Here is a 10,067-nt window from a genome sequence, read left to right as displayed (position 1 = left end):
GCCTTTGTTTTTGCTCTCTGTTGACTTTTTATTTCCCTGTGAGTTGACAGTCCCGTCTTAAACTGAAGTGTTTTTTTCTCTTAAAAGAGAAAGTGACCAACACTTTTTTTTCTTTAAATATATTTTATTGTAATAGCATCAAACCAATAAATTTCGGTGAAGTAAAGCTCCACTTGTGTGTCGGCTGTTATTTCACAACATTCATCAGTTGTGCACAATCGATACAGAGCTCATAAATAGAAGTTTTATCACATCATAGCGGCTGTTGTTTAGCCTCGTCGACTTCTAACACACACACACACACACACACATTGTCAGTTACAATCTTAAACATCAGTTTTACAAACAAATACTGTAAAGTCTTCATTTAAATCACTTCCTGTCTCTTCAAATAGACATCTGTGAGGAATAACATCGTTCAATGCTATGATTCTTTTGTCATATTTTCAGAACTTATTTCACTTCAAGGTGGAACAAAACAAAGAGGGAAATTCATTTATTTTTCAAATGTCTCCGTGTAGAACATGCCGATCATGTGGAAGAAGATCACTCAACTGTGTCTGTGACGAGAGGCGAGGGGTCACCCGGGTCAAAGCCCAGCTTGCTGGCAGCAAAAACATTTGTCTTTAGTATTAATACAATTCTAGATTAATGATGTGGATTAATTATTTTACAATTTAAGGTTAATGAAGAGTTTTTAAATGGTATTTTAACTGTCCTGCTGTGTGAGGATGGACTCACAATGTCACCTTCCCCAAGAGGAGGAAAAACTACAAAATGCCCAAAGCTTTGAGCACTGACAGTACACACATGATGCCACGCTGCAATTTGATTGGCTATTTGCCAAGTACTGTGGTCGTCTTTTGAAAAACAAGTTAGTATTATATTTATTTTATTAAGAAGATGAACTGCAATAATAAAGAAATATGTGGACACACAATTGAAAGTCAGTACCTCACACCACACAGCAAAGGAGAGAACTCATTTTAGACCAAAAACACAAACAAAGACCAAGAACTGTGATTCTTCTTTCAAGGAATACATCAGTAACTACAACATGGTTCCTGGTACGCTATCGACAGTACAAGACCGACAGAGTCACCAGCTGGCTTCCATGCATTGGTTGAATGTGGACGTTGCAGTAAAGAGTAGTTCATGTGATCACAAATATCCACACTTGATTAACACATCACAAGGTTTGTACACGGACCCTCTCAGACATTCAGCATGTTGTAACAGTTTGAGCCGTTAGCTTACGGTGCATCAACGGCTGCTGCTTTTAATACACAGAACAAGCGAGAAACAAGACAGTTGTGCAGCGTATGAAGCCGACACAAGATACTGCAGATCAGAGGAACTTTCTCCAGTCAGATTATCTCTGAAAGCTTGACCCACTTGACCCTGACAGCATCATGCCTGTTGTAGTCCTATTAAATGCTCTCTGTTGTCATCTATTTGCAACACTAAGACTGTACACACACTATACGGGGAGGCGTCGTGACGCTGGCTCGTCCATTCTAAAAAAAAGTTTGGTAACTACAGACGACATGTCATGAATCACAATATTATGGGAACAGACCTTTGCGCTTCGTGGTCGGCTTGAATTACTCCTGAACAATGTGCAGGACACATTAGGACAAAAGAGTGAGAATGAAGGCCAGGCATAAACATACGATTAGTTGCTGTGTGGTTGAGGTAAGCCTACGCTCATAAGAAGTAAACAACACTGGTACTTGATTTTGAAGTAATTAAAGTGGTTTTCATCCAACTAAAGTTTTCAGATGCTGAGATTTCTTAATCCACCCACAACAATGCAGATGAAAATAATGTCTTTCATGCTGAAAACAACGTCAGCAACACCTTTTTCTGTTGTTCAGTGGTCGAGCAGGGTCGTTCTTTAACCAGAGGATCGGCGGTTCGATCCTGGCTCCGCTAGTCCATGTCCACGTTGAGCAAGACCGAATTGCTCCCATGTATGGATTGTCATTGGCACATGAATACAGGTATGAATGGTAGCTCCTCCCATCAGTGTATGAATGGGTGAATGATTTCATGTAAGACTAGAACACGCTATACATGTACAGTACAGTATTCACGATTTTCTGATTACACAGAAAGATTTACAGAAACAAATGCCTACAATTGTCATGGAAGAGGACAAGTTCCTAATAAAAGTGTGGCGAGTAACCAAAGCATGCTGCTGTTTTTAAACAATATGCTGTGATGCTAGGAGCTACACAAAAGAATACAATCTGCTTCACTGTACCCACAACTTTCAAACTGATTTGTGATTTTGGTATGCTGACCCTTCAAAGTTTGGCGCCACTTCTTGTTTTTGGCTTTTGAAACTAAGACTCAATTTTGCCTCGAAGAGAACAGGTAACAGTTCACTGTTGACCAGGTTACGCTAACTACCCGGCAGCGATACATCGGATATCTTTCAGATTGACTTATGAGACATTGATGTTTACTTATATGATGAATCCAATAAAAAAAAAAAAAATACGACTACTGTATTTAATACGAAGCTGAGGACAATCTAAAATGGCTGCCAGTGAGTCAGCGACGTCGTCTAAATCCTGTCTAAACACACAATATACAACAAACAGTGAGCAGAACGGTGAGAGACAATGGAGTTTCTTCATCCTGCCTTCATGGTTACTTTATTCACACTCTTCCTCCCAGCAGATTCTGTGTGTGTGTGTGTGTGTGTGTGTGTGTGTGTGCAGACAGTGACTTCCTCAGACGAGATCTCTACGTGCTGCTTGTCACTGAGTATCAGGATCCTCTCCGTTTGCAGCTCAACATCCTGCTGTGAAATGAAGTAAGAGGCGTTAGCTCGGATGTTCTAGCATCACAGGACTTGGAGTGTGTTTGTGTACAAAGAGATAAGAAGAAAGGGGGGGAATGAAAGGCAGTGAGAGAGAGAGCAGGTGTTGGAGTGGTTAATGGCTGATGAGCGTGAATAGCCAGCCCGGTCCATCCCTGATTAAGGGAATGAACTTGTCCTTTGTCTCGCCAGTCAACAATGAGCACCCCGCAGCACTCAAACACCATCATCAGGCGTTCTTCACAGACGGCTAAACATTTAATGAATCTGAAAACTTCATGTTCCCTACTGCCAGGCAATTTAGAGCCATTGACAGTGACTTGACCCTCTGGAAATATGGGAACCATCTGTTGTGTTCGACGGCACATTCAAGTCACAAAAGACAGTCGGGGCAGGTTTCACACAGGCCTCGCTGCTGCACACTGCAGGTAAACAGAGACCTGCATGCACTGGAACCGCTTTTGCTCTTTCTCCTCTGGTCAGTTGTCAATTTAGCTTCAAGTCCTTATTACATGATTCTTTCTACAAATACTCTGTGCCTTTAGAACTATTGTCGCGACAGAAAAATGATCTACTTTGTGTTTGTGAAAATTAAGAACAAAAATACAAAAAATCTAGACACACGCATTCAGACTTTCACTCCTCACTGAACCCCCGCAACCCTGTGCTAAATATCACAATCAGACACATTATTGTTATGAATTCAGTCAACTCAATTGATACATTTCAATGATGCATGTATGCAGATACATATTTTTGGGTTTTTTTTTCTCAAGGCTGCTTTAAAATACTCTATTTAATGAGAAGCAGACAAAGAGGAGGCAGGTCGAGCTTATTAACGCCTTCTGAACACGAGGAGGCCACAGGTGGATGTTGAAGAAATAACCTTTCTTGTGACAATCAACATTTGGAATGATGAAGGCACTTGCAATTAAGATAAGATAAGATAATCCTTTATTAGCCCCGCAGTGGGGAAATTACAGGATGAAATGTGAAGGTAGTACAAAATGTAAACTATCCTTTGGTGTTTCATTCATATACCTTTTTATTAAAGATTTTACAATTACATGAATTTGCCTTCATCATTTGAAGAGTGAGAAATGTTATTTGGACACATCCTGATAGAGGATCCTCCTCTGTTGCTCTCCTGAAAGTTTCTTCTCTTTTTCTCCCCTTAAAGGTTTTTGGAAGTCGTTCCTGATCCGACGTGAGGTCCCGGGACAGAGGATGTCTATGTGTACAGACTGTAAAGCCCTCAAAGGGGAGTTTGTGATTTTATAAAATACACTTAACTGAATTGGCATTTGAAACGTATCCTGTATGTCAATCCCAGAAGCTGGTGTCATTAACCCGTCTCATCTCAGAGTTGAAGAGTGAATATGTTTAATGATAGATGTATTCTCCAGCAGAGCTCTTTGTCACATCAGCAGTGTGAGACCAGAGGGGCCTTACAGCTGTCTTTACTGGACAGGGTCAGACACCCACAGTGTGGGCTCTACCCACACGATGACCTCAGGGTTCAGAGGTCACGCTTCAAAATCAGCACTTGCAGTATGAACCTTTAAAATACTTGAGATTTAATTGACAGGCGATTTTTTCTCTCTTTGAGTTCACAGAGTACACAGCAGCACACACCTCTGCATGAACTCCTGTTTACTTGACCCTGCATCAGTAGACTGTAGGACTCCTGTCTGGACTCTTCTTCTTTGAGGGTCTTTTGAGGGAAAGATGCAGGACTTTCACCTCGTAGACTGCTGCTGTTCTTACGTTACATTGTTACGTTAGTATTCACACACCATGCTCCTTTTCCAGACTAGTTTTGTTGCCTAAACCTTACCAACACATACCTCACCATGTGGTGTTGTGTATTTCTGCAAGCGGCTGACATGAAACATATCAGGTGCACATTCTATGTATTCAATGGTTTGCAGACTCATGCAATGCCAACTTCTTTTCTGGTGGTTGGATTCAATCACCACCAAAAATGCTACTGGACAATAATCATAACTGTACTCCTCTATGGACCTTTGTCTGTTTGTCTATCTGCAGAAACAAGACTCTTCCCTCAACATCCAAGTCCATTCTCACCAGTGTAGTTTGTCCTATCTCATCACTTTGTACCTATTTTGTGAGTATTTGTTTGAGTAAACGCTGCAGTCTCTACATGCACCTGCTCCTGTCCTCTCTAACGCGGTGCTAATTGACTTCCCCTGTGGGATCAATAATGGTGACCTTCTACCTTTCATTTCAACTCTGTCATGATTCAACACCGGTATCCGGTGAGGCTTGAGATGTACCTGATGGCTTGAACCCTGTCAGCTGGACCACCTGTTTGAAGTAAAAAGACATACACAATACTCAGTCATTTGAAACAATATGACAACTATGCAGTGATGATCCACACAGTTTGTTACTTACTTGGTTTCCTGATGCAGGTTTTAAAGAGAAACTCACGAAGCTTTCCTTTCTGAAGCTCTCTGAAAGACAATACACACCTTTTGGGATTTTAAGTTTGCATCTCTCTTTCAGGACCGTGCCATTCAAGACACACAGGCGGCACAATCATTTGGCACGCAATCAAACAACAAAGACAGCTTTATAAAATACACACAAGGTAAGGAAAACACAAACAACGTGAATGACAAAGAACATTATGAGAATCTCAGTACACTGACAAATGGTTGCTTCTGTACGCAGATCTTTGTTTTTTTGTCCTTCTCTTTCTTTATAATTTATATATTTAATCGAGCCTTGTATATTTTTAGTGGTTGCTTCTGTATGCAGATCTTAGTTTTTTTTGTCCTTCTCTTTCTTAATAATGTATGCATTTAATAGAGCCTTTTGTATATTTTTACATTATTATTTATTATTATAGCAGGACAGATTGCTTTAATGTAACCCACACACGCAAACACACACACACACGCACACACACTTGTATATATATATATATATATATATATATATATATATATATATATATATATATATATATATATATATATATATTCATAATTATACCCATCCATATAATACACAAACAGCCTACAGGAGCAATTTGGGGTTAAGTGTCTTGCCCAAGGACACATCAACATGGACCACTGAAGCCGAGGATCGAACCTCCGATCTAACACTGAGCCACTGTCACCCGATAAGAATATTGACATTTTTAAAGCTTTGAGCAGCTGCTGGCTGTGTGAGAGCAGTGTCTATGTATAAAATAAAATCACCTTAATCAAGAACTACCAATTTGGCGAAAGCTAGCCATTTAGCGGCTAGCTCCTGGCTAGCAGAGAGACAGACAAGACAGTTTTTCTTTGTTTTGCTCTATGAACTAATATTCATATTCTAAAAGTATCTCTCTCTGCAGACCCGTGTCCACCCTTCAGGTTGTAGGAGTAATTACAAAAGACACGTTTAAAACTGACGCTTGAGGGAAACATACCGCGTCGTAGTTTAGCGGCGGGGCGCTAACCAAGCCTTTTATATCAAGAGTTGGTTGTGAAATGTTTTGGCTTTTCAGAATCCAGAAGTCAAGCTGAGGCTTTTGTGTACAATCACATTATTTCTCCTTTTTGAACTTCTCAACGTTTTCCTTTAAATAAGATAATACGTGAGAGCAAACACATTTATGTGTTGCATCCTCACAACGCCCCCCTCACCGAGCCACAGAAGTAATATGGAGTAATGTCACACACAGTACACACACGTCAGTCCAAGGTTGCTAGCCTACCGTTCTTGATGACCAACGATGTGTAGGTGGAGCTGGGGGGTCCAGAGGTTTCACTCGTTTCGGGGCTGGAGGGCGTCGGTGGACTGCGGCCCCAGGAGGTAATCGGGGCCCTCTGGGAAGGTAGGAAGCTGGTAGGCTGGGAGCAGTTCTGAAAAAACACCATAATGCTCAGGAGCGACTTCGGAGAACGGCCTTTATCGTGAAGTTTAATATATAGACTACACTCCAACTGGACTAACCAACTGGCCATACAAAAACAAAATCAGACTTCCACTAAAACGAACATTTATAAAGAGGAATTTATTTTCTGTACTTTACTGATGGACCTGATCACTGCTGTGTGCTTTTCACACACTCACCGTGAAAGATAAGGCCTTTCTCTTCTCTTTGATCCTCTTTATGGCATTCCTCACCTAAATGAGAAGCAGTGTTTACACCCACTGGTTTGTCCAAAAGGCTGGAAGCCTCACATACCGCACAAAGATGCATTCTGAAATTCTGACAGCAGCGTTGGCAATGGATTGAATACTTCCTTACCTCAGTGTTGTAAACAGCATACACTAAGAAGATATACAGGCCCTGCAAGAAAAGAGAGGCACATAAGGCTTGTGAAGAGTGGAAAGTGGAGAAGAGACAATTCCAAGTGCATTGATGTTATATTGACAATACCTCCATCAGTCCATTTAGTACTCCACTCACTCTCAGGTAAACTCTGCTCGTCTCTTTACAAACAATGCACAGACAATTTAAGTATTGCAAAAGACCTTTTCCTGGTTTTATTTTGGCATGAACTCCAGTCAGCGCTCAACACTGAGCTGAACTTTATTGACCTCCTGTATGTCCAGTGATATACTGAAGAAAAGGGAATACTATGAAACGATAACCCTCCACCCAACCATGAAGGCTCCACAGCAGAAGGAGCAGCAAACCTCCGGTGAGACTGGGCTGAGATGGAAAAGAACTAGTTTGCTCGTGAGCCGGAAACAAGCGTTTGTAGATGCAACAGGATCTCATCCCTGCGTGATATATGTTGTCGCTGGGGCAGAAGCATTTTACCCGGTGCCTTGACCCTGTGGGTCAGCAGGTAACCACAACGTGCTCATGCTCAACGTGCTGTGCGTTGCTTTATTCTCCAAAACCCCAGAGGGCGTGAAACAAACTGCAACTGTGAAGAAACAAGAAGACAACGAGTGGAACCGGATAACGCGATAAACCAACTGTCACTATAAAGGAACTGTAATAAAGTTATATATATATATATATATATACACATTATCCCCTTGACAGCGTGGGTTCCCTCCACGTTCTCCCTGTGGCAGCTTCGGTTCCCTCCGCGTTCTCCCCTTAGCAGCGTGGGTTTCGTCCACCTTTCTCCCGTGGCAGCGTGGGTTCCTCTCGGGTTCTCCCCAGGTTCTCCGGCATTCTCCCACGGTCCAAAGTCATGCTGCTCAGGTTAGTTAGGGACTAATCTTCCCGTAGGTGTGACGTGAGCGTTACTGACTGTCTGTCTGTACATGAGCCCTGAGATAGACGGCACACCTGTCCTGACATTGTCTTGACATTGTTCGTGTCAGCTGGAATCGACCCCGCCACCCTAAACGGGATAAGTGGTTTGGATCATGGACTTCAGTGGGACCGTCCCACAGTCCCACCTTCAGTTGCGCCCGCTCAGCGAGCTCGTTGCTTGTTGCTGTGACAGAAATGCAGCCGCGACAGCGCAGTGTGATACTTGTGTTTAACCTGCACCGCGCCATCGGAAACAGCCCGCCTTATAAATCAGACGGATCAATAAGTCAGTGTCGAAACAGACATTTAGTGGACAGAAGCAGAAGAAGCAGATTTAGTGATCTGAGACAGAGACGAGTGAATTAAAACCTCCACTGGACGGTATTATTCAGCTCAGTGTTGCCTTCAGGCTCTGCTGTTTTATCCCACAGACTCTCTCTGTCACACTTTGCTTTCGTGGAGCGTTGCAGCAGCCCAGTGAAATCACTTTTCTTTGTACAAAAAAAGAAGAAGATGGGCTGGCCCAGCATCCTCCTCCTACCTACATGAGGAAGAACTCCTACTGTAGTGTTATCTGCCCTCGGCTGGACACTGGCAGTAAATCTGAATTAACTAGCAGCTCTCTGGGGGTCACCCAGGGGCTAGCTCATTTTGATTAATTAAAGACCCGGGAAGAGCACGGAGGGGTGGGTGGGGTCAGAGAAGACGAGGAGAGAGAACGGACGGGAAGCAAAACAGGGACAGCGCATAGAAAACGGTTGATGTGAGGGAAGAGTGTCGAAGAGAGGAAGTAACTGCTGTGTTATCAGGGGAGGAGAGCTGGAGGTAGATGTGCTATGACCTGCAGTTCAAAGGCCTCCTGACTTCTCCCACACAAACACATGCACGCGCACACGCACGCCCGCGAGCACGCACCAACACACATGAAGGTGCATGAACATTGGCCCAGTGCTCGCAAGTTGCTCGTTATGAAGCGCGCGGACATAAAGCAATCACTCACACACGCACACACACACACACACGCACACACACACACCATTAGATGTATATTAAATTCAGTTCCTTTTGTATAGACCAGAATCACAAAATACACAATTTGCCTCAAAAGGCTTTACAATCTGTACACACACGACGTCCCGGGAGCTCACATTCCCGGGTTCACGACGATGTGCTTGATTTTTCAAGGTGAATGAGTTTTTTGAGCTGTTTTACTTGGCATGTAGAAAGGTGAGGGAGAACACTTTTCGGATTTGCGCTCATGTATTGTATTGTCCTTTCACAATGTTAACCACGTGTTACAATGTTACCCGACACCTTTCACAACGTTACGCACAATGTCACCGCCAATATGTCATCACAACCGTAAGCATGTGTTACAACGTTAACGTTAACCTTTCACAACGTTAACCCAGTGTTACAATATCACCGCCAGTATATCACAACCAATATATCACAACCAATATATCACAACCAATGTATCACAACCAATATATCACAACCAATATATCACAACCAATATATCACCGCCAATATATCACAACCAATGTATCACAACCAATATATCACAACCAATATATCACAACCAATGTATCACAACCAATATATCACAACCAATATATCACAACCAATATATCACCGCCAATATATCACAACCAATATATCACAACCAATGTATCACAACCAATATATCACAACCAATATATCACAACCAATATATCACCGCCAATATATCACAACCAATATATCACAACCAATGTATCACAACCAATATATCACAACCAATGTATCACAACCAATATATCACAACCAATATATCACAACCAATGTATCACAACCAATATATCACAACCAATGTGTCACAACCAATATATCACAACCAATGTGTCACAACCAATATATCACAACCAATTTATCACCGCCAATATGTCACAACCAATATATCACAACCAATATATCACAACCAATATGTCACAACCAATGTATCACAACCAATGAATC

At 42.1% G+C, this 10,067-nt stretch overlaps 1 protein-coding gene across 3 annotated transcripts in view; it reads right to left on the bottom strand.

Annotated features, from left to right (window-relative positions):
• Window positions 1-1,352: 1,352 nt before the first annotated feature.
• The window catches only part of adgrd2 (adhesion G protein-coupled receptor D2), a 29,804-nt gene continuing 21,089 nt past the window's right edge, over window positions 1,353-10,067 (bottom strand). The window contains exons 20-25 of one of the 3 annotated variants that reach the window (XM_068604514.1): window positions 7,101-7,142; window positions 6,923-6,976; window positions 6,564-6,711; window positions 5,249-5,307; window positions 5,128-5,158; window positions 1,353-2,812 (exon numbers count right to left, since the gene is read on the bottom strand). In XM_068604514.1, coding sequence (XP_068460615.1) covers window positions 2,802-2,812; window positions 5,128-5,158; window positions 5,249-5,307; window positions 6,564-6,711; window positions 6,923-6,976; window positions 7,101-7,142 — 345 coding nt within the window. In that variant the 3' untranslated portion in view covers window positions 1,353-2,801. Of the gene's footprint in view, window positions 2,813-3,491; window positions 5,159-5,248; window positions 5,326-6,563; window positions 6,712-6,922; window positions 6,977-7,100; window positions 7,143-10,067 lie in introns of those variants that run through there. The other 2 variants (XM_068604513.1, XM_068604516.1) reach the window with 2 other exon arrangements.

This window comes from Clinocottus analis, unplaced genomic scaffold, assembly GCF_023055335.1.
Source record: "Clinocottus analis isolate CAN_PGR_092001 unplaced genomic scaffold, fCliAna1.0.p SCAF_7, whole genome shotgun sequence".
Lineage (NCBI taxonomy): Eukaryota > Metazoa > Chordata > Actinopteri > Perciformes > Cottidae > Clinocottus > Clinocottus analis.
The sequence above is the reverse complement of the archived record's forward strand: the minus strand, read 5'-3'. Positions and strand labels throughout refer to the sequence as shown.